Source organism: Atractosteus spatula, chromosome 7 (genome assembly GCF_055471065.1).
Source record: "Atractosteus spatula isolate fAtrSpa1 chromosome 7, fAtrSpa1.hap1, whole genome shotgun sequence".
NCBI lineage: Eukaryota > Metazoa > Chordata > Actinopteri > Semionotiformes > Lepisosteidae > Atractosteus > Atractosteus spatula.
The window spans coordinates 63,347,005-63,371,789 of record NC_142712.1 but is presented as its reverse complement, the minus strand read 5'-3'; the positions used below and the strand labels follow the sequence as shown (position 1 = coordinate 63,371,789).

Here is a 24,785-nt window from a genome sequence, read left to right as displayed (position 1 = left end):
GTGACACTCACTAGGTGAGCAGCAAGGTTAAGATGCTTTTCAACAGCAGCAGTTCATTTACATCTCGTTTCCAATGCAAAATAAAGAAGGGTACACATGGACGTGTATGTAAATTACTGGAAATACTTAAGATCCAACATCTTAAGTTCTATCAGTGCGCAGTACTACCAAGGCGTTCAGTTTGATCCCCTCTGCTCGACGGTAACACAAGAATACCTGGGTGAGGTCTGGCATGCAGAGGCAGGCTGGACGACCCAGGGCGTCTTTTTAACCGGTTAAAGGCTTGCGCAAGAGGACACCACAGACAATTCCAGTCCAGTGGGAGACCAAGCCCGGAGACAAAAGAATTAGGCACCGATTAAGTGTCTTATTAGCACACCGGCTGAGTTGTAGGAAAACACTATCCCAAGCCGTCAGGAGCCAGCCTCTTCGCGCTGACTCACATCGCTCCCCCCGTCTAGAGCGGCTGCTGCGCTTTTCAGGCGCTCACTGACTCAGCCGGGAAAGGGCACGGCTACTGTGTAATACAAGATCCTCGCACCTCTGCGCGTTACCAGAATAAAAGATGCCGGATCAAGGGATCTCTGCGTAACGTGCATTGTAGAGACGGTAAAGTCAGTATTGCTCTTGCATCTCTCTCGACAATTGGCAAGCGAACTTCCCTCATCCCCTCCTAACTCCAACCACGGTGATCAAACCTCCCCCCCACCTCAAAAAAAAAACCTCGAACGCTTCAATTACTGCTATTAACTCCAATGATGTTAGAAAGAGGTCGTCAAGACAATCTCCCTACCGTGACAAAATAAATCCTAACAACAGCCACGAAAGTGCCCGATTCACTGGTCTGTAAGCAGATCTGTTCTAGAGACTTTCACGCCTTCCACTACAGACCTCAGATACTGCGGTTTTGGACTGGATCCTGCAGGCGAGGTGTGTTAAATACCCCCAACACAGGGTCACTTTATAGAGAGACAACTTGCGGTGTACCGCGAAGAGAACGACGGGCTCTGCAATTAGGTATAAAATGCTAATGCGGTGCCAAAAACTTCGCAGACTTATGTAGGTGATACTGAAAACAACCTGCGGATTTTAAGACCTGGCATCGCAGGTAAATAACCGTGAAAGGCACACAGATTATTTCCATTTCGGGGACAAACCCTTCAGCTTTACACACTGCAGTCCGTTCGGACAGCAATGCGAACTCAAATATAAAACAAGACCACGATAAGATCTGCCAGTAAAAAAACATAAGCTTTACATCTCCACACGCCTTGAGCCGCGTCAAGTTCGCCTTTCACGAACTCATTCTCCCAGTCCGAGAGAAAAAGGAGGGAAAAAAGAGAAGCCTAAAACTATCCAGCTGGGGAAAAACATAAATGAAATCGAGAAAACACCCCTTCCTCAATTCAACTCAGAAACAAGTCACCTCAAACTAGAGAGGTTCATCCTTTTGCTTCGCAGAACTTTTAAGTAAATGATTCTTTCATTTGTATTTTTGTGTTTCCATTAGGCTGCACCAGGCAATTGCTAAATTAAGTTTAAAAATTCAAAGTGAAACTGGGAAAAGCAGAGGGCGACATAAAGTAACTTAAGCGACCTAAGCGTTTTAAATTCCGAGTTCCGGTTTCAAATCTGTATCGCACAAAACAAGATCGCGGCGTTTTACTCAACATTTGGGCAGCTCGATGATGTTATCCAAAACAACACTCGCGTCTCAGAAGGCATGACAATTACATTGTAAGCATAATAAATCTTCATTGAACAAGGGTCAGTTATAAACCTCCGATCCACGCCAAAAGCTACAACTACAAAAAAGGCACAACAAACTGAGCGAATTCAACAGATCCACAAGTCTCTTGCCCCGTGAAGGTCCACAAATTCGGCGTGAATGATTACATCCAGCCCGGGACAGAACACACGCAGCACCCCTCTAGAGTTACAGCTGCTCCTCGGAGAGTCTGAAAGCCACGGTTTTCTCCTGCAAACTAGGTAACTACACACTACAGTAACAATTCTTTAAAAATACTAATAACAGCGCTAATAACACTAATAAGAAGCTTTACAGGAATAAGTCAATTCACGAATCTCAAAGAGATCCAAAATAAGATAAAGTCCTGGAGAGATTGTTTTAAAGGATATCATGAGCAGGGTACTTAGCCTGCTAAAGCCTCTTATAGGTCTGTTCATAAAAGGACTACTGTTTCTTCTTTTTTAAAAAATGTAACCGACTTTAAAAAAAACATCTTAATATGCAGAACTGGAACTTCGTAAAAGAAAGAACAGTATACCTTTCCAAAGGTACCCTCTTGAGTTACTCAGACACGTAGTCACTGCTCAGTGCGTAAACATTTCACGATTTTGAAAACCTCCGCTTGGATACCGCTCGCTGTCTCGTCTGCTGGCACCACCGAATTGCGAAACACCATCTAATAATACGCTGCTCTTCAGAACTGCGGGCTCAGAAGGGATATCCCCGACTAGTGCACGTCTGGATGGCTTCAAAGCTTATGTGTCTGTTCCCGATCGCACATTTCCGATCAACTAACCTCAGACCTTTCAGAGTCGACAGCGCGCTTATCCAAACCCGTTGCGGAGCTACAACGTCACACTGAAAGGCACGAATCACCGGGAGACAGTCAATGAAAGACATCTGCCAATTCTCTTTAAATTAAACTTGCCTGCAGATGTACACTACTGTTCCTTCCTGTGACGACCCGCAGGGCTGTCAGTACCGCGCAATAAACACGGCGCGATTCACCGGGTTGGCACTGACCTGTGAAAACCTACAACACCGGCCAGTCAGAAAGTTTCGCGTCAGGGGTTTGCAACTGTGCTCTCGGGCACCCGCAGTACCCTCCGTTTTTCCCCACACTCCAGCTGAGCCCTGGATGCTGCTTGCTCAGTGAGGAACAGTTAGGGTGTTTTCCAGATCTCACGGGCCGAGCCGCCGGGCTCCCTCCGCCCCAAGACCAGAGTCGCAGACCCGGCGTGCAGCCACGGACACCGGGCGTCCCGGCGCCCTACTCACCCCCAGGACTTGTCCCCGCAGCGATATCCACTGGCTCCCGCGACGCGTGTCTGAGCTTTCCCGGTTACCCCTTAGTTATCTCTCCGTCCGTGGCACTACCCTTAAGGGACTCCCTGTCCGGTCCTCCCCTCCTCCCGAACCGGAATACTACTCCGTCTTCAGGTCCGGCTCTGCTGCTCTCCAAGCACACCTATCGCTCGCTGTGCCCGTCTTCCCAACCCTGGGCTTCTTTTTTTTAAAAACAAAACAAAATTGCGCTTCGCCCCCCACCCACCCCCTACCCCCTCACCGGCCAAGGCGAAAGCGCTCGGGCTCGGCGCCTCGGATTAAGTCGCTGCTCTCCGCCTCACAGGCTGCAGCGGCGGCGTCATGTCTCAGCTGCAGCCCGGCTTGCGGCTCTCCTCTGACGGCGACCCCCCAACACAAACAGCCAGTCCCTGAAGCCGGGAAGGAGGCGATGGACGCGACATGCAACCCGACGCACGGCTCCAGGAACTCCGGTTTCTTGGCCCCTCACCGGGACCGATACACATTACGCAGCAGCACTCCACATGCACCTCCCGGGTCTCCTAAAATAGCGAAACTTTCTCCTGCCTTGCACCCCGATAAGTCTCTTTTTAGCTCCTCCTCGTCTGCATCTTACAACGCGTAAAATTGCTTCTCCTGGAAAGCGCCGGTCACATTTTATACATCTATCCTACTTTACGCGTTCAAGGAATTTCTTATGCCACAGGTGAAAAAAACAAAAAAGGCAAAACGGAAAAAAAAACTCTACCCCCCCTGCCCCCCTTTCCGCGCAAGACACGACCTGGGCGACAAGCGGCCCACAAGCCTCAGGAAACACGTCACAACGAGGGAGAGCACGGGCGTGGAACAAAACACGCTCGGGCACGCCTCCTTCCCAGCCATGAGCCCCTCGCCTCCGTGTCCGAGGACCTGGTGCCACCTAAAGGGCAGCGGCAGAACTGCACCCCGCTCTTGCTCCCTCACTTCGCAGAGCGACTTGTCGGCGCGGCCTGCTCCTTCTGTGCTGCCGATCGATTACCTCGTCCATGCGTGAAGGGGGCCGGGGAATCGGCTTTAACTACATAGCTGCAGGGCAGGTTGCTCTAGAATATTTCAACAACAGGGTTGTTGATAATGGACGAATTGCCGATTCCAGTCAGAAATGTGCAATTTACAACTTACTCCAAATGAATCACACTCTGACGTCGTATGAGACTACGTTTGTACTCTCTCTCCTCATCTGTTTGCTGTTCAACACTAAAAAGGTTTAGTTCCTCTAACCTGTTACTGCTTTAAAGCCAGTTAATTAAACTCATTGCTTCTTCTTTGAACTGATTCCACAGAAACGACATCCTTCTTGCAACGTGGCGACCAAAACTGTACTGTATGTAGTATTCTAAATGTAGTCCTACTGCCATTGTCTAATTTTAGAAAAGTTGTTAAACTTTACCTCAAAACAGAGCCCAACACTTTATTGGTGCTTTTTCTCTTGCTTTCACAGGCTGTCTGGATGTGGACATGAGGTGTCAGCATAAACACTGAAACTATTTTCATTAAAGTCGCTTATACAAATGACAGCAGGCCCTTTTCTCGCCATGCTCATTTAAATTTGTTGTACATTATGTAACTAGTACTGGTACATCATGCTGGTCAGTGTGATACAACCCCTCTAGAAGAGCCAGCTGAACCTCAGCATACGAGGAAGGAGGAGCACACAGAGAAAACCCCCACAGATACAGGGAGAACATGCAAACTCCAGTCCAGGTCTTCAGAGCTTTAATGCGGGAGAACTAAATCAGTACCCTGTCGTTGCTTTTACCTGGAGGTAGTATTTTGCAGTGGTCTACATCAGGTTTGACTTTTCTACAGGTTCCAACTAAATGACCTCATCATTGGCTTAATTGAACTAATTTATCAGTTTCTTGCAGCACTAAGCGGGCTGCTATAAAGAGAACTAGGAAATCAGAAGACACACCTCCCTGTCCTATGGTGTAAATGCAATGTGGCATTCAATGTCATGACTATATCTGCTGGAAGGCAGGCCTGAGTTTTGCATCAATCATCTTTATTCTGCCTTTTTTCAGTGATATGAAAATGACCCTATCAATCTTCCGCGCTCTGCCCCCCCCCGGTAAGCGTTACAAGAGCATTAAGGCATGTACCTCCAGATTCAGAGACAGTTTCTTCCGCAAACGGTCAGATTATTGAATTCTGCGTCTACTACTGTCTCAGACTGATGTTTTTTTTTCCACATTGCTCGTTGTCGAAAACAAAATGAGTTTCATGTTGAGTGTTATTATTTGTTGTTGATTTGTGTCTAAGTTGACGTTTCCTTGATGTCTTTGTATGGAGCATACATGCAAATAAGCAATTCATCACACTTGAGCGTGTGACAAGTAAACTGAGCTCTGAACTTTTGTGCAGACAGCACTTTAATTGCTATATCGACCCTTGTAGATCAGACACGAAGGATCTGGCTGTAGTAAAATTCTGGAACAGAACATACTGGAGAGAGACGCAAGTTGCGTATCCCAGCCGTAACGGGACCCGAGATCCTGTAGTCACTGCTTCTGTACAATTCGTGCAGCATTGTGCAGATACATATTCATCCGGTTTACAGGATTTCATTACAGACTAGTCAATTATTGAAAAGTACTGCATTAGCTGATTAGCTGTGTGCACGGCCATCTTGTTTATTTTGCTTCCGAGCACGAAAACCTCAGGACGGTCTTGCATGTTTGTTCCAGAGAAGGATTCCTTAAAGTTCACCTCTTCTTGTTAACTCCTACTTCCAGTGTTACGTATGCACCGATAACAAATACCTTCTTACTTAAAGTAATAGTTTCACCGAGCCGATAAAGCTTACATTTTGGACTACCGTAAATTACAAGTGAAAGATTACCTATATACCTCCATGAACACAGTACTTTTAAAAGTTTAGTGCAACAATGTTTCATGATTTAAGCAGTTGGTTGAGCCGAGCACCTTAAAACGAATCGAATTACCTTCTCAGGAAACATATTTGAACCCAGTGCCATTTAAAAAATTAATGACGTAAATAACTGCGTTACACATGAATTTGAAATGCTTTAAAATACTTGACAAAACAGGCATGTTTAAACGAGGAAAATATTCGTGTAAACGACATACTTGCCTTTACAGTGTTGGTATCACAGTGTCCATGTTTTCAAAATAAAAAGAAAATTCGCAGGAAACGAAAAAGTGATGACCAGCTAAACGACGCCTCAAAGTTGTATAGGAATTACCGTTCCAGATAAAGAATTAATTCCACCTGAGGCAATATTGGGTTGAACACTAATCACATTCAGGTGGGTATAGATCAAAGTGCACATAAATTCACACAGTATGGTATTTGCATGTTTTTTTAACAAAGCCTTTTTATCTTGCAGATGAATAAAGTGATACCTCCTTTCTGGCTTTTAAGAAGGCCTTTATCGGTAAACGTACTGCCAAAATAAAATTACCATTTCGAAGTTATTTTAAAAAATAATTAAAATGTTCAAATTAAAAAAAATCAATTAGAATTATATATACAGTATCAATAATTACAATCGCCATTTCCCTATAAATGATACATTCTCAGTCATTGCCCACAATGTGCTTGAATGCGAAATGTTGTCCAAAGGATCGTCGTAATACAAAAACAACAATATGACAAAAGTATTACTTCATACTTTCCATTTTTATTAATAAAGCCTATGAAATATTTATACTGCATTAGCGACATTTTAATAAAGATGACAATTTATGCAATTTGGGCAATGCTAATAAATCACGTTTCGGGTAAAGTATTAAATCACCCCCTTTTCGAAAAGCATAAATATTTGATTCCGTGAGCATTAATTACGGTCTCAAACACAACACTTATTAAAATTTTATTTTCACACTTCATCCAAAGCACGACGTCTCATCCCCCAGCAATCTCTTTAAAATTTTAAACTTCGGAAATGTGTGCCAGTGGGTGGAATTTCATGCCGTTCTGCACAATTTCGCCAATCAGCAACCGAGATAGTGACACTCTTTGCGGTACACCAATCACAGCTTTTTATTCTGGACTTCGTCAAATCAGAGACGGTCTATGGGCCATTTAGTTGTGTTAAGCCCGCCTTCTGTCGAATGTGGTCCAATGAGAAAGGTGAATTTTCAGATTGTGGCCTATGGGAGTAGAGTGGGCGGGTGGTTGAGTCCGGAGCGCCAAGAGTTTGAGTTGAGTAACCATAGGGCAAAGATGGCGACTATGGGTGAAAGTGTTATATGTTTTTCTTTTTGGATTGAAGGATAATCTGAATTTTTGGTGTGCGAGAAAGTGTTTTAGAGAAATTACGGATTACAAAAAAAGGGTTAGGGCGAATTTGAGTTACCGCGTTGTGTTTAAGATAGTATTTTGACACCGGCCTGATTTAAATGTTATCACTTGCTTGGCATTAATCTCCTTGCATACGTGTTATGGTTACGTTTGTAGATTTTGTAAAGCTTTTGATAGTAACTGAACCATTTGGCTGAAAAAAAAACATGTATATCATGCCAGACCTCAGCAGTAATCGACTAGCGAGCGAAAGACGTTGTGCGTTGTTATGTAGGTGATAAAAATTGAATCTACCAGGCGGTACAGATCCTTGTTTGTCAGTTGTATTTGTCACTTCTCTACGAAACGAGAAAAGCAATCGGGAGTCATGGTTTCCTTTAATTTGGTATTCGTGATTGACATTTCCGATCGGGGGAATAATAGGTATGGCGATGGTGGCGTTCATATCAGACCGCATCTTCTGAAACAGGGCGTGCTGAAAATCCTCCTCTATTTCGGCTGCAGATTCGGTTTTGAGAAAGTCCGATGGGGCTATAAATTTTACGACGTGCACGGAGGCCGATGTATCGTATCCAGGGCTTCCGACTTCAAAGAACTTCGGGACAAGACTTTCGAGGATTTTGAAGGGGAATTTCAGGAGAAACTCGAGGAGAAAAGGATTAGAAATACTGGAGTGTCTCCGGGTAACTCGCTCGTAAACCCGGTCCGATCTGTCCACACAGTGTTGAAAGAGACTTTACTGGATTTCCAGTGGGACAGACCGGATATTACCTCCCCGACCAAGCCAGCGTTGCGTCCCAGAAGACGACTCCGGGCTGAAAGTAAAATGACCCCACACCTCACTTTGGCAGACGAGGACCTGTCAGGGAAGAGTCAGAATATTTTGTTCCTCGTCTCCGCCTGTCCGCGCTCCCGGGGGGAAATGGAAGAGTTTCTGACGCCCCCGGGGGCTGGCGGAGAGTCTCGCAAAGAGCTGGCAGAGCGCATCCTGCCCAGGGGTCTCCAGGACATGATCGCCCAGAATAAAGTTGCCCTCCACTGGGTGGATGCAACAGTAAACTCCCATGTAAGTCGCTTTAATTTCCAAGAGTTGTCAAACTACCCGTTTACTTAGCGAAACCGCTCTTAAATGCCACCTTTTGGTCGGATTGATTCTATAATATAATTCTAATGTTCTTAGAATTATATTATAGAATCATAATATAACTGGGTGAAATTCAGCCATTTGAGAGAGAGGAGTTTATTTGCCACACGTACGTGTGCATTGGGATTCTCATTCGCGCTGTTCTCTTGGGGTGTGCACAGTACAATAGACAACACCACACTGTATGCACATTACATAATGATATAGTAAAGGATCAATAATGACAGTCGCACAATAGTACAGGTCAATCAACACACGGGACAGCAGACCTGTGACAGTCAGTAAGACGTGCCGAGTGCAGGTGCGAGTCAGCTGCTCCTCTGTGTACTTGCAGGTGTGCAGACGTGCCGACCACACTGGCTGCGAGTTGGTGTCGGAGGTGCTGAAACAGGCCGGCGGGAGCGTCCTGCCCTTGGATGCTCTGCTGTGGCTGTTGGAGCCCGGGAAGAGCGGCCTCGGAGGACCGGGACAGAGCTGGGGTCACGAGCGGCCTCTCGCCCGCGGAGGAAGAGAAGCCGTCTTCCCTCTGGACTCCAGCCTCGGCTGCCTTCTGTCTTCAGAGCAGCTATACCGGGTTGCCTTTCCCAGCCAGACTGGAGTGCTGCAGTGGGGAGCAGGTACTGCACCCGTCTGCGTCCACCTCTGACTCTTCAATCATCTTAAATAACAATTAACTCATGCTAGGTGAGAGTCTGACACCCTAGCAGAGGGAAAGATGGAGATGAATGTAAGGTAAATGAGAACTGCATCCTTGTATGACTGCTGTACATATTTTTCTTTGGGGTTTTGCTGCTCCAAGGTGATCGTGATTTTATTGAGTCTTTTTGGTTTAGGAATGGATATAAAGTTCCTGTTACTGACTCATCAGAACCATTTATTTTTTCCCCACTCTTGTCTAAGCTGTGCTTCACATGTCTTGCAACTTATAAAACCCGCAATGGCTTGAACCGCTGTGCATTGGGAGCCTTTCTGCTCTGCATCTTGCAGTTGGCAGTGAATGCCAGAGCTGCCAGTTATGCATCCTCATTTCATGTGTGTTTTGCATGCAATGAACAGGAAAGGAGAGCAAGTCCTGTGCCGTCGCCCTGGAGCCCATGTCCCTCAGGCAGAGGGTGCTGCCCAGCTCGGTGAACATCACGCTTCACGGAGTTCTGTCGGAGTGGAGCGCCCCGGCCCTGGGGGGGATGAGCTTGGAGGGCTGGGTGTTGCACGACTCCTGGGACCCTGCGGAGACAGCTGCTGAGTCTCTGTTCCTCCAGCTTCTGAACGAACTTTCTTCACAGGCTCTTCACGTGGTGAGCACTCGCTTGGGGAATTATTACACCGCAGAGAGTAAAGGTTCCCCAAATATCATGCCTGTAAAAAAGCATGTGTGTCGATATCTGTTGTGGGGGGAACAAAACTCAAAATATATTCAGGTAGTTAACATGAGAAGGTGTCATGGTCTCCTGAGTAAATGCATTTTCACGTCTTTCAAGTACGTTTGTTGCACAACATGTTTTTGATATTTGGCTTGTTTTCTTACAAGGCACCAGCATGTGAAAGATTTTTTTAGTGTTGTTTTTGTTGTTCATGTTTGGCAGTGAATCCCCAGTTGTTACCTTTATTAAGCACATGTTCCTTACTGTATAAGGACTCAGATGTTAAGTTCCACCGTCACGTTGTAGAGGCACTGCTTGATCCTTGTCTTTCCCAGTTTGCGGAGGTAGAAGGGAGTGACCAGGGGCCCCCCTGCACGGCAGTGTTGTCCCCTCTCTCAGCCTCCACGGGTCTGCTCACCGTGCTCCAGCCTCAGCTGGCTTCAGCCCAAGGCCTTGTGCTCCAGGGGGCCACCGAACCCTCCTCCGAGCTGCCCGACATCGTGGCCAGTGTCCTGAACCACGTGTACGACTTCATGGAGGACGGGGCCGAGGGATGCCCTGGTGAGTACTTCTTGTTTAAATTGTGAGACCATTTTCTCCTAAAACCACGCAACTCTCGTAAACCAAGCTGGAGATTTCTGTGTTGCAATGAAGAAAGGAGGACAGACGCTGGCCTTTCACAGCAAAAAGCTTTTATTCTTCAAGATGAGCAAAATGTTCATAGAAAAACATACATTTTTATGATTGGTCAGTGATGGTTATATACGATGTTAACAATGTAAAAAAACTAGGTCAGCTTTGGGCAATTGATGAAGACCCTTGTTTAGCTAAGAGCTCTGTTCTCTTTCATGTTGCGGGATCATGCAAAGGATACACGAGTTACACCTCCACTCAAAAGACCTTGAAGAAACTTAAGCCAGCTAGGAATCCACAAAACCGTTTTTGAGGGCTTAATTGTTAACTCCTAGCAAGCCTAGATTCCTTCAAACTGAAAGACCAATAGACCTGTTGGGGCATGATCTCAGTAGACAAAAGCATGGCTCCAACGAGTACATGGTGATATAAAAAATGGTTCATTGATCTGTGGGATCTTTCTTGAAAGATTTTTATCTCGTTCTGCTATTTTAAAAGTGAACGCTTTAGCATTTCTTGCCTTCCTGTTGTGCAGAAGACGAGGGCGGCGGTGTTCCCGAATGGGCACAACAGGAGCTGTCCTGCTCCGGCGTACCTGCGGCAGGTCTTGTTGAGGGCTGGTTCCCTCTGTCCGACCAGGCAGGGGTCACCTCCAACTTGGTGGAGTCACTAAGGTATCTCCGTTTTCTAAATTCTACGTTAATGTGAAATGTCTTGAAATGATTTGTTGTGTCTTGTGATACGTTAACAGTGCAGCTGTTGTTTAAAAAAATACCTCGTGACTCTTCAGATGGTCATTATTTTTTGTTTTGGGAAATGTGAGAACTTCCTGTTTTCCTTGGACGTGGACAGTTAAGAGAACTGTGAGCTGCTATTCTCCAGTCCACACATTACCGGCTACCACATGACTAAGAAAGTTAGCAACAGTAAATGGAGCAATGTGGCTCTTGGTGACAGTGTTGCAAGCTCATGGCTGCCTTGCGGGTCAGTTGTGCAGCATGAGATGGACAGTCTCGCCAAATGATGGTAAAAGAGCTTAAAACAAGAATTGTAGCACTTTTGTGTTCACTAAGAAACAAAGATGTGAAGTCTCCATGTGCTTGCAATAAAAAGAAAAATGACTGTGAGGGCTTAGTTTTCACCATTTTCAGTAGTTCTTGTCATATGGGGGTCTAGCATCCATATATATAATTTGAATCACTTGAGAGTTGAGTTCATAAGCTTACTGGATTTTGCTCACCAAATTCAGCACACCCCAACACAACAACGCCCTGCAGCTTGGCGTGCCTTATCCTGTGAATTCCTGCTCTTGCAGAGCCCCAGAGCGTAGCCCAGGCTCAGAGGGGCATGTCCGGAGAGCAGGGCTCAGCCTGCACTCAAAATGAGCACTGTTACTGGATGAGCCACCGAGAGGCCCTAACCACCCAGATTTACAGAAATAAAATCAGATTTACTAACACTATGTTTTTCCCGGTGGTGTTTTGTGTGTTCTTAAAGACTGCTGCATGCTGTCCCTGATGAAGTGGAGCAGGGAGCCGGGGGGAGCTCGACCGCAGAGCTGGAGCTGATGGGCTGCCTGTCGGAGCTCTACCAGGGAGAGACGACCGAGGACTCGGCCAAACGAAAAGGCAGCAGAGGTACGAGCAGAGCTTGAGTGGTGCCCACACTTAAAGCTGCCGGTCATGAATGGCCAGTTTTCATATCCCATTAATGCCTAAATGGAAGCGAATCCAGAAATGGAGACCCCATGAAGGAAACGATTGTTATTGAGCAATATGTCATATAGTTGTCATAACTGTCAAAGAAATTTGGAAAATCGTTTACATAAGTATATACCACCTTTAAAATTGGTATTGGGCTTGGTACATCTGATATTAAAATCAATAAAAAATAAATTGGGTAACTTCTAATGTGTTACATTAAAACAGAAAAAAGACAGCATGCAGTATGGTTGTTGCAAGATTTAGATTACACTTCCACTAATTTGTACACTTTGCCACTATGTATGGAAGAAGACTTCAGACTGGACAGGGATCAATGTTTCAGCATCACGAGCACGAAACGTTTGCTCTACTATGCCAGTTTAACTTAATTAAAAAAAAATCAGTTTCCTTACTCTTTTTTCAGTTCAGTGTAATACACTATAGCTTTTGATGTTTTTCTTTTGGCTGCCGCTGGGGGAAAAAAAGGAGACGGGGCAAAGCCTCTGAGACCATGGAACTTATAACTTGTTCTAAAGCTTATATTGTTGTTGTTTTTTTGGTTGTGTTTTCCGCGCGTCCCTGTAGGTGGCGCGCCGCCCACCCCGGTGAGGCAGAAGATGAAGACCATGAGCCGCTCGCTCCAGATGCTGAACGTGGCGTGGCTCAACATGAGGGCCCAGCAGAGCCAGGTGGAAGGGCCCCAGGCCAGCGAGAGAGGGGTGGCCAAGCCGGGGAAGAGGCGCAGCAGGGAGCGAGGCCGGGCCGGCCACAGATCTGCACGTATGTGTCCCTCTGGGGCCCCCCTCCCCGGGGCAGAAGAGCGACCGGTTCTGGAAGGCTCTTTATCAAACCTGGTTCTTGTTTCGTCTTTCATTTCTAGATTTCAAAACCGAAGAGGAGCTTCTGTGCCACCTCAAAGAGAGCTACCAGAAGGCCGTCAGTGAAGAAAGCTCTTCCTTGGTCACTCAGGTCCAGAACCTGCTCACTCTCATCAAGAGCTTCCTGAAACCCACAGGTCAAGACTCGGAGGTGGGGTGACAGTCTCGTCTGAGAGAATATCTATTGATTATCTCCAGCCCTTCCCATGTTTTTATATTGGTCTACTTGCTTGTGGGGTTTCTTATGTCTGATCTGTAAAGGTCATGAGGAGACCTCCAGTCCAGAAGGTTTTAAGCATTAAAGTGTCAGTATCTAATGATGTTGAATGCTTTGAATGTGATCATTTGAGAGGTAAAGTGTTAATTTAGAAATCATTGAAGCGTATATAGTCAGCCCACCCAGTGTTTTTGTAATCGGGCATGGTTTTTTTTTCTTATTTTGTCAGTAACTTGCAATAGCTTTAAGATCCCTGTCTTTAGAAGTAGGTGTTTTAGGGTGGCTTGTAAGACTTCATGTCCAGAACAGAACTGGAGACTCCTGCTTTAAAGAATTTTCTTGCTAGCACATGCTGAACACTGGTGTTCACTCCTCCTCCTGGAAAGCCACAGAAATGTGTGTTTTTACAACATTCTGGATCTTAATGACTTAGGTCAACAACTGATTCAATATTCTTGAATCCAGCTGTCTCCAACTTCAGTTTTTGAGAGGTTTGAGCTCCCTCTAATTTATACAGAGCTGGGGGCGTTTAGGACCAGGGGGTGAGGTTTGCTGTTCCAGGGCTGTCTGGTTCAAAAGACCATGCCTCATCAGAGTACTTGCCTTTACTTTTCTCAAAGAAAATTTAGTTTCTGAAATAAGATGTAAGACTGGAATTTAAGACCATATTCTAGGAAAAGAAGCAATAAGGAATTTTCTCTCGTTGCAGGCAAATTGTACACAGTTTGTCCAGAAGAACCTTTTAAAGTCCAGTAAGACTATCCGAGAGCAGTACGGAAACACCCAAGATATTGAGGCAAAGATTAGAGAGTGAGTATTAGTCACCATTTTTTTCTGTTAATTCTTTTTAAAATGTGCATATTCTATACTTGTTTGGGTGATTTGTAGAGGACTAAGGTGTTACTGAAGCTTGAAATTGTTTATTGCATTGAGGCTTTGTTTGTATTCATTACTTGTAGAGTAAGTTTATCATCTGTCAATGGGCTGAGAAAACTGAACCAAGTAATTATAAAGTCTTATTTCTATTACATGCAATGGAATCAGTAATTAGGCAATAAGATTGTCAACATTGATTTAGATTTTGTTCCAACTAGGTTTGTCAATAAAACAATTCACCTAATTATTTCTGACTTAAAAATGTGTAGAAATTTTCTTTATTTTCAGATGGTTTCTCAACATATTGGCTTAATTAACAGTACAGCTACCTATAAAACACTTGGGAGCCAGGTTTGAATTATTACAATTATGAAATAATTAGACCCGCTGTGTAACTGAGAGCTCGGATAAAACAACACCCGAAAGACACCAGGCCCTCTAGGAGCGGAGTTTGAAGCCCCTGTCATAAAAGATTAATTCTCCAACTGCAGGTGGTCTTAGGAAATGGAGGAGATAGATCAGGCATGAATGCTCCAGCTGGCCCCCTCTTGTTTGTAAAAGATATTACGTGATGTTCTCGTTCCCGGTGCCTGATTCCTTTTGCTGAGCTTGGTCTAAACTCAGAGCTGGAGAAACCAGTCAAAGAAACTCATCCCCAGGCACCGCTTGGTGTTTGTGGGTGTGTGAAATGACACGGGGCTCTAACAGAGCTGTATTAAACAGGTGCCAGATGCAGGTGCTTCTGCGATTAGAGATGTGCAAGCAGTTCCCTACCCTGCTGTCTGACTCAGCACGCCTTGAGCAGCTGGTGGAGGAGGTAGGTGTACTTACAGCGCAATCTGTGTAACTTCCCCTGAAAATGTGTGGCGTATTCTCTCTTTGTAAGATTGTTTTTTTAACTTGGTGGATTTCCTTTTGTGCACCAAAGCTTCTGTAATACCATATGTCTTACTGCTGCGCCACCACTAGGGGGTGTGAGCCCTTGATGTATTCTATTTCAAAATGAGTCCTGCACTGCAGCAGTAGAGCCGTCCGTATTGGCTGATTTGGTGTTTGGAAATTGTCTGGAAAATGAAATTTTAAATCCCATGGTGTGGCCAGTGTGAATAACTTAAAATGTTGTACTGTATTTGCAGGTGACTGATGTGCTACGAATACTATCCTTAACAAAGGATCCAGCTTACCTTACCAAGTTCCTTGAAGATGAAATTCTTGCAGTGTACGTACCGGATGTTACTTTTGCTTTTGACAAAAATCCAATAAAAAAGATGTAGCAATGGCCACTCCACTGTGAAACCCATTAGAGTCTTCTCTTGCTCTAGGTACATGTCAAGTATTCCTGGCGTCCTGGGGGACATGTACTACAGTCTGGGGACACAGCTCCCCGAGAGACTCATGGCAGTTCTGCCCACTGATTTCTTCAGTGACGAGTCGATGGCACAGGAGAGCATCTCTCCAGCCACTTCCCAACTCTCTGGGGTGCCCAGCTCTGCCTCCAATGGGGCGGGGCAGCTGGAGGACCTGCGCACCCGATTGGCCAAGAAAAAGAGGTATGGCAGCTGTTAGCCTGCAGGGGGCAGTAGCAGAACAGAGCTGAAGGGGGATAAGAGGGGATTAGTGTTTAAATTTACCTTTTTACCCCAAAGCATCAATAAAACCATGTATTTTACTGGCGGCACCTTTGATCGTTTGAAGTATACCATTTCTAAATGAATCCTGTACTGCAGATGAAAGGCGAAGTGCACAGCCAGCCTGAAATGTCCAGAAGCTTTAGAAGTGTTAAGAATGGTTGCATGAATCATATTATCATGTCTGATTCACATCCTTTTAACAGTGCTAAAGGACTTTGCTCTGTACCGGTTTGCGTAATTTTGCTCTAAATAGGGTTCAACTTAAGTGTTAAACTAATACATGACTTGCATTCTGCAGCACAATTCTCCCTGCTTATATTGTATATTTTTAGGAGCGGTGTGCTCACCAGAACACAAAGCATGAGTGACGCATCTCAGAGTTTCCGCCAAATCGAAATGCCCAGGAAGTCCATGCGAAGGGTATGCTTTAATTTCTCAACTTTATAATGTCTTATTCTGAAAACCTCGGTCGTTATAACTCCCTGATGTAAATCATTCCTAATAAATGATTGCATGAATCATTTTATTGATCGGATAACTGAATAAGCTGGCTGGTATTGTGTTATTACTGTATCTTAATTTCTTCTCGCTATTTTGCAGGAAAGTTCCAAGTCTTGTCTCTCAGTGGAACAGATTTGCCAAGCACAGCCACCACCTCCTAAAGAGGTAGTGCAAGGTAAGAGAGAAAAATGTGTCAAGTCCAATGGTGTTCTTCATTTGAAGTATTACTGCTTTAAAATTGCATGGGAAGCGTGGTTCCGCACTGTTTCCTGCTAACCCAATCTAGACAATACAAAACTGTTTCGCAACACGGCTGTGAAAAACTAATGCATTTTGATTTGTTTTTATTGCTTTGCAGAAGTGACAAAAGTCAGAAGAAACCTCTTTAATCAGGAAACACTTTCTCCCACAAAGAGAGCCAGAATGCCCCGAAGCCAGTCTGTCTCTGCTGTGGAAGGATCAAGGAACAAACACTCAAAAGAGATGGGTGAGAAATTAATTTAAATCTCCTTGTATGTATTAGATCAGTGGTTCTCAAACTTTTTGGACCAAGTAGCACCCCTGATCATACCAAAGCATCCAAGTACCACCCACAAGTCATCTTCTCATAGGAACCCCAGAATATCTCAATGACCAACATGAGCACACGTACACACACACTCTCACACACATATAATAATAAAAACTTTATTTGATATAGCCCCTTTAAGCGTGGCTTCTCCAAGCGCTTTACAGAATGACAACAGGAACAACAACAATTAAAAATAAACAATAAAAAAGCACCATTTCAGTGAGAGGGGTGAGCCTGTTTAGTCAAGCAAAGCAGATGTGAATTCATTTTTCGAGCCTTGATACAATTCACAACAGAGTCTAACAGATTTTAAATAGTCAGGCATTTTCTTGATGGCCAAGGCCTCGCGGTGGATGTTGCAGTCTGTCCATTCATTTCTGGAGCAACCTCTCTAATTCGTGCAACTACACCGCTGTGTCGGCTTGTCATTGCTCTAGCACCGTCTGTACAAACTCCGACGCATTTTATCCAGTCGATGCCATTCTCTTCGATAAATTCGTTCAGAAGCTGAAATCTGTGCTCTTCTGTAGCTCCTGTTGGTAGCGGATTACAGAACAGAAAGTCCCCATGGGACGTACCCTCAAACTCGTTTCTCACGTAAACGAGCAAACTGGCCAAATCGACTACAGACTCGTCTAATTGCAGTGAAAAGCATCTGCTCATCTTAACAGCTCTATCAGCGTACTTTTGACATCATCCGCCATATCAATAATTCTATGAGTGGCTGTGTCTTTCAGAGGGGGCAGCAAGTCGAGCTGTTTAGCAGCTTTTTCTCCACACATAATACGTGTCAGCTCTTTTGCCAACGGTAAATAAGGTTCTTCAAAAATAGTGTGGGGCTTACCTGCTTTAGCAATCTGCAAGCTTGCATTTTTCCCCGTTTCCATTTCAGGAGTCCGTCTCGGAAGTTAAAAGAAGTTATTTCATGCGCATGGGAGCGAAACGCAGAAACGCTTGGTGTATTTTTCTCAAATTAACCTAGACCAGTTCTTAAATATTTTTCTGTGATCTATCACGCTTTCCTGTGCTCACAAGATTGCCAGCGTTCGTAGTACACATTTCTATGCGTTCCTGTGTTTACAACATTGGCATTGTTCCAAAATCACACACATTCTCCTACCTCCCTATTTGCTGGAGATAGCTTTTTTTTTTAATACAATTGTCCGCTTTCGTTTGTAGCGCGCATTCCTATAGAGTGGTATAGAATTAAATTGTAGCTCTGTGTCCACTCAAGTATTGGCGCAAGCTGTACCATAGTACGTAGGCTGCGTATTCGACACGTATTAAAATAGAAAATATGAAAACCTGTCCCGATTTTTCAGTGTGCACAACAAAGTTCCAGGGTCATATGGCGTACCAGCTGGCGGCGTACCACAGTTTGAGGCATCCAGTCCTCACTTTTTAGCACCTGCCATTTTAGGTGCAGTCTCTGCGGTGAACAATTCAGGTAATTGATACTTATTGAATTGTTGGGACCATTTGTGTCACCCTGAGAATATTGTACTCTCTCCAGTTTTAGATAATCGCACACTACTGACCAAGAAAGTGACCGAGACCCCACTTCACAAGCAAGTGTCCAATCGTTTGCTTCACAGACAGATGAAAGGAAGGTGAGTTAAACTGTAAAGGTTTTTCATGTATTCTGGATTGTTTCATTGCATCAGCACAGTGATGAAAGGGGATCCCTTGTTTATTACAGTTTAGAGATTCCTAGATGACTTCAGTGCATCCCCCTGCTCCCACTGTAGGGACTCCATGGACCTGCTGTAATAAATACAGTACTGGGTTGACTTGTGTTCGACATAATATTGTACTTGACATGACACAAAACTGGTGCTGGGATTTTGAAGTGAGATGAAAAATGACATCAAAAGGACATACACGTTCCAGGAAAATCTACAGACTGTAGGAAAATTAAATGAAGATAAATCTTAGGCTAGTGTGTCTTGAGAGGTTGGTGTATCTGGGTTAGCTTTCACAAAGATGAATGAATGATAACATTAAATTGCAAGGGATTTTATAGAAAGAGTGTAGCAATAGAGGACTGAAGTGAAATACAGATGCTGCCTACTATTCAATTGCAATTTCAGTGTATTGGTATTCTAAAGTACTTTTATTTTGTATTCTTGTCCATTGTTTCTTTTGGCTACACCCTTTATTTTCATATATCATAATACATTCATTTCCAGTACTCAATCTGTATGCCTATATGCACTATAGGTAGTGTTATTTACTCTGTGATTGACATTTTATGGCTGACAAAATAGATGTTTTTTTTTTCACAAGTCCTAGTTCCCTCTCTGATTGTTAAGAACCTTTTTATGATTGGGAATAAACGACGAGTGATTTACAAATTGGCCTTATCGGTTTGTGTCAGGCACAGTCTTCATCAGTGCAGATGTTTGCAAAGTTATTTTAGAAAAAAATATTTTAGTCCCAAGGCTTGTGTTTTTCTACTTTGTGCTAAGTGGCAGGATGTTTGTGTAAATGTTAACCGACAATCATGTTCTGTGTATTCTGTAACTCAGAAAATTGGACACTGCTGATGTGTGCATTGTGGAGGAGTCCCCTGTTAAACCAGCAAGTGGTGAGTCAGGTCTTGATAAGATAAGAACACGAGTTTGTGGAAATTATACTGTTTTTTATCATTCACTGCGGGTCTTTAGAAAATAATAGTTCATAAATGACTTAACAACATTATTTTTCTTCTGGTTCTTGATCACAGTGGCAAACTTGAGGAGGAGCCCAAGGATTAACAGGCTTACCTTAAGTAGAAGACATTCCAGCTCCTTTTACTCCAGCTCCCAGCCTCGCTCCCGGAACCTGGAGCGAATTCATTCCTCTTCCCAGCTCAGCGAGAGCAAAGCAGGTGAGCAGGCATTCACCCACCCTATAATGTCCTTGCATATTATAGATCAGCACCTTACTTCCTACATCTTCAGTGTTAAAATGACGTTTTGAAATGCATCCTGTCTGTCTTGTGCCACTGAGTATGGTAGTAGGAATTCTCTTGATTTCTTATTACAGACATTGTAGACGTCCATACAGTTAGGTCTCCAGTGCGACTGCTGTTTGGGGCAGTGCAATCTCCTGGCTGCACTTCATCCTTGAGATCCAGGGAGCGAAGGAGTGCTGGAATGGAGATTCTAGAGTCCGAGGAGTCGGAAGGTTTTGAGGTAATTGCCCAGTTTACTGCCATTGTTGCTTGGAAGCAGTACTAGAAGACTTTTCTTTCCCTTAAAAGTAGTGTTAATTGAGCTTTTTTTTCCCCAGAGTCAAACAAAAACTCCTGGGAAAACTCAACGTAGGACTCCAAGGAAACCTTGTCAAAAACAATGCAAGGCAGCGAGTAGTGGCAGAACGCCCAGGAAGTCTCCACGTACCTTTGCAAAGGCTTCTGGCCACACTCCCAGGAAGAGTCCAGTCATGGTGTTGGAGTCCGAGGAAACTGGAAGGAAATTACGGGGTAGTCCTTTCAGGTCTCCAGTGAGGAGGAGTCTGGTGATGGCCACTCCTCAGAAAAACAGTCCTTATGATACAAAGTTGAAGACGCCAGTTAAGAGCGTTGCAGATGCAGTCTCACCAGCAAGAACGCTTGCTAAGCCTGGAATCTTGCAAAGTCCCTCCAGAACGCCAAGAAAGTCCCTGAGTGTCAGCTGGTCACCTTCTCCTCGAAAGATCAGAGTCCAAGATGGAGTGAATGTGCCCTTTAAGGTACCTGAGTCTCCCTGCCATCCAACACGAAGCTCCCCAAGATTATCAAAAACCCCTAAAAGATTCAGCAGCCCACAGAAGAGCCCTAACGTGCGAGACGCCTCAAAAGGCTTGTCAAGAACTCCTCAAAAGCAAAGCAGCCAAAGAAAAGGAAATTCCCCTAAAAGTACAGTTTTGTCAGGACCTTCCGTCGGCCACCAGCTGGATGTCTTTGAAGAAAGTATGAAAACCCCGCAGAAGCAAGACATTCATAGAACCTCAGAAAGGGTCCTGAGGCCAGTTAGCTCTCGGAGAAAAGATGGTTCGAGGTTTATAAATTCTCAAGAGGACTTACCAGGTACATCTGAGGATTTTGAAGCCTATACCATGCAAATAGCGGGAAAAGCAATAGTTCCTGGCATTTCCTTCCTGCCTGCTTCTTCCACAAAGATGCCACCCAAAAATCTGCTTTCAGCAGCCCAGCAGTTCGCATGTTCAAGAGGGAGCCCTGATCAGTGGTTTGAAATGGAAGCTGTGACTCCTGTAAAGACTAGAACTACCCCAAAGAAGAGTGCCTTCCATTTGTCAGGTTGTGATTCTGAAAGCAGAGTAGAGGCAAACAACCAAACTCCCTGCAAGATGTCAGAACATATTTTGTCCACCTCTCCTCTTAAATGTCAGTCTGTCGCTCAACAGGGCAGGTTGACTCGAGGGAAAAGCAAACAGCTCTCGAGATCAAAATCGGGTGAGTGCTTGCAGCCGACTGGCGACAGCGATGACATAAGTGCGCTAAAGCCAAAGGCGGCTGTAAAGTGTGATAGTCTGGAGCATGAGCAGAAGGGTTCTGTTTGTACACCGTTGTCACAGTCGTCACAGGCAGACCCAGGTCTGCATTCCTGTCCTGTGTGGCTTGACTCTTCCCAAGCCAGTACGGGCACATCCGGGTCTTTTGCCACGACGGAAGAGGAGAGCATCGACATTTCGGAGGCCACAGTTATGAAAACAGAGTTATCTGGAGGTATCAGAATGAATATTTCCTATGCTAGAAAGCCTTCCAGATCTTCCGAGGTGGTTGAGTTGAAGTCCGAACAGCAACACGTTCCCACCTCCGCATCCAGACCCAGCTATGGTTTCCGCCGGACCCCAGATCGCCAGCAGAGGGAGGCGGCGGCACGACTTGGGAGCCCCGAGGGCGCCCCCAAGTTCTCGACGCCCCAGGGCTCCCGGAGGTCCGGCCAGCGGCGCAAGCCCGTGAGCCCCAGCGCTGCCTCGTACGAGGTGGAGCTGGAAATGCAGGCCTCGGGGCTGCCCAAGCTCAAGTTCAAGCGGACAGACTCCTTCAGCGCCGGGGAGGCTGGAGCCGAGGCCAGCCTGAAGGGGGCGAATCGCCAGTGCCCGGGAACGGAAAGTCCGCTGCCCTGCTGCTCCAGACACAAAGACGCAGGCTATGTCTCCCCAGCGCTCTGCTCGCATGGGACACCCGCCAAGACCACCCCGGGGAAAGGGGTTCAGACTTACATTTGTCAATCTTGTACCCCAACCCGGCACCCAGCCAGCACACCTTCGCCATTGGGTGCCGGGGAACTCGCCTCCTGGACCCCCTCCCCTCAGAGCAGGGGGAGGTCAACCCCAGAGAACCTCAACAGCTGGCCGCGCAGGAAGAGGGCTGGATCTGGGGTGACTGCAGGCAGGGAGAAGTGCATTAAGGAGGATCCCGTGACAGAGGAGCCTGAGGATATGAAGTTACTGGAGGATCTGGAGCTGGACACTGGGGGCCCTGCCCAGGGCCTGCCGTTTGTGAAAGGCCAGGAAGGCGAAATCGTGTCCAGCAGAGAGATGCTGGGTTTGAGGTCCAGAAAGAGAGGCAGCAGTGAGGCCTTTACCCCCGAAAAGGAGGAGACGCATAAGAAAGTGAAGAAACCTGTCCTGAGCCAGTCAGAGGACTCGGATATTCTAGAAGGTCTCTTCGGTAACTGGGGAGGTATCGAGCCTTTCGCGGGTGATAAACCACATTTCATGCAGGAGGGCTCTGATTTCTCAGGTAATTTTTAATAATGAGATTTTCCATAGCAATGCTTAGCTTTTATAGACGCCCTTTAGTTGACCGAATTAGGAAGAAAAAATAGGACTCACTGTTGTAAAACCGGAACTTTGTTCTGATTAGCATTTAAACAGGCTTAGGTTTATTTTATCATTGGTGTATATAATGGCTTGTTAGTGTATTAATGGAAAATGTTACTAGCAATGTGCAATTAACAGGCTCCATGCAGGTTTCCTGACCAGTAGTCACCACATTTTGTTGCTTTACATGAGTCTGCTGTCTCATCTGAACTCATTAAGGTTTATTCCACATGTTTCCTTTCAGCAATGACGCCCCCAAGCTCTAAAGCGAGGAAGCCAGTGTCAGCAAGCGGTCTTTTGGCTCTGACCCAGTCGCCTCTGTTGTACAAAGGCAAGACCCCTTCCTCTAACAAGAAGAGCGATGCAAGGGGTGAGTTTCCTAGAGTCTAAAAGTGGTAGTGTGTGTGGCTCTGGGTGTTCTTCTGTTTTATAAGTATAGTTTTGGAGGTGTTAACATAGGGGGATCCGATCATTCTCCTGGTGAGCCATTGTGTCTGCAGGTCTTCATTCCTCCAGCTGGTTGTTGTCTTAATTGGACCAATGCAACAGCTTCTTCCAGCTCTTCAGGTTTGAAGAACCTGCTTGAAAGAAACCTTGAAAACCTGCAGACACTCTGGCCCTCCAGGTGTTGCAGACAGGAATTTAACAACCTTTTGTTAAAACGTCATGGAATCACTACAGTGTTGGTAGTATCTTGTGGATTGTCTGTTTCTATTTACTATTTTAGGACAAACATGTTCTTGGGGTCTTAATAAACTGTTTCATTCTGTCTGATGGGCTGCATTGTTCCTTCACCAGAGTAAAATTCTTATTACACCACAGTAGCTTTTGTTATGTATGTGGTAAAAACAAGTGCATCTTTTTTTTTCCCTGGGATCAGGTGACGATGAAGGTGCGACTTGTTTTCACAGGTGAGTCCGAGCTTGAGACTCGTGCTCAGAAGAGAGGGGCTGAAGAACAGGAACTGTCTCCTTTCGACAAGCGAGCCTCCTGCAAGGCTGCAGGCAGACGCTACAGCAGGAAGAGGCTGTTACCTTGATGTGTATTTCTGCCTAAATGGCTCCACTCTCTAGGTTCCAAGAACACAAGTGCTTCAGTTTTTAGAAGCTATTATATTTCGAATTTTTCCTTGCAGTAGTATGACTTTATTTGGTTCGTTAACCTTCTTTTTGAAGGTTGGTGTAATCATTTTAGTTTCAGAGCGATCGGGCGTTTGGTTTGCAGTGGAGAGAGCTGTGACGGCCCTGAATTCATTAAACGTCTTTTTCAGCATACTGGAAATACAGCAGGCATCTGTGAGAGATGTTTGACTGTCAGATCTGAAAGTATTAAACTTGGTTGGAAGACGGTTTAATAGACACATTTTGCATGTGGTAAGGAATCCATAACTGTCCATTTGAGATCATCCATGCTACTTTTGCCCTCTTTGTTCAGAAAACGTTCAATCACAAAAAATCAAAGAACTGTTTGTTGTCCTGTATGATTTGGTTACACTTCATCATGAGCTGTCTGTGACATGAATGGTAACCTTTCATAGGTGGGAAAAGTGATCATGACAAAATTGTGATTTTTTTAAGTTAAAATGTTATCAAAAAATGAGAATTGTCAATGTTTGTCATATTTTGATGGAATGTTTGTACTTTGTATTAACGAATGATTTGGATGGGGTGGAGATAAGGAATTTGCATCTGTAAGTCCTGTCATGTCAAAGTTGTTTTTTTTTAAAGTGGCACTTCTCGAGGAGATTTGTGTGATATTTAAACCAACTGTTTCACAGGTATGTGACAATCCAAGCAGACCCTTTAAATTCTTGTCAAGTAAATCTGGGATTCCGAGCTTTTTATGTGAAAATAAAGGTGTTTGTCGTTTTTTTTTAATGTGTCCAAAATCAACATTTTTGAGGGCCATGTCAAATGAACCTGTGTGGGTGTTATTTAATGTCAAATAAATTTGCAAACGGCACAATGTTATTGTTTATCAAATAAAATGAAATCTTCATTCGTTTTTGCAAGAGAAGTCTTTCAGTGGGATTAGTGGGGTTCCTCGGTTTGCTTTTCCCCTTGTGTGGACAGTGTTTGTGCTCGTACTGTAGTTC

At 44.9% G+C, this 24,785-nt stretch overlaps 2 protein-coding genes across 3 annotated transcripts in view; one reads left to right on the top strand and one right to left on the bottom strand.

Moving 5' to 3' along the window:
• LOC148831637 (furin-1-like) overlaps window positions 1–3,856 on the bottom strand; it is a 103,266-nt gene extending 99,410 nt beyond the window's left edge. Inside the window, exon 1 of one of the 2 annotated variants that reach the window (XM_088921533.1) lies at window positions 3,029–3,856. The gene's annotated coding sequence lies outside the window, so the exon portion shown is untranslated. Of the gene's footprint in view, window positions 1–2,288; window positions 2,398–3,028 lie in introns of those variants that run through there. The other variant, XM_088921532.1, reaches the window with a different exon arrangement.
• A 3,872-nt stretch (window positions 3,857–7,728) lies between these two features.
• ticrr (TopBP1-interacting, checkpoint, and replication regulator) lies at window positions 7,729–24,688 on the top strand. Its single transcript, XM_088920708.1, has 22 exons — window positions 7,729–8,427; window positions 8,840–9,122; window positions 9,562–9,800; window positions 10,202–10,427; window positions 11,035–11,173; window positions 11,997–12,136; window positions 12,788–12,982; window positions 13,083–13,231; window positions 14,007–14,107; window positions 14,897–14,990; window positions 15,310–15,392; window positions 15,496–15,723; window positions 16,137–16,224; window positions 16,405–16,480; window positions 16,664–16,792; window positions 18,390–18,486; window positions 19,405–19,463; window positions 19,602–19,745; window positions 19,904–20,052; window positions 20,150–22,610; window positions 22,935–23,060; window positions 23,602–24,688. Exons 1-22 carry the CDS (start codon window positions 7,729–7,731, stop codon window positions 23,727–23,729), a joined length of 6,033 nt encoding a protein of 2,010 aa, XP_088776834.1. The 3' UTR covers window positions 23,730–24,688.
• Window positions 24,689–24,785: the final 97 nt, after the last annotated feature.

Coding starts and splice junctions, on each gene's coding strand:
- ticrr (XM_088920708.1), top strand. CDS start 7,729: ATGGTTTCCTTTAATTTGGTATTCGTGATTGACATTTCCGATCGGGGG. Junction 8,428..8,839: donor ATGCAACAGTAAACTCCCAT/GTAAGTCGCTTT, acceptor GTGTACTTGCAG/GTGTGCAGACGTGCCGACCA. Junction 10,428..11,034: donor CGGGGCCGAGGGATGCCCTG/GTGAGTACTTCT, acceptor CCTGTTGTGCAG/AAGACGAGGGCGGCGGTGTT.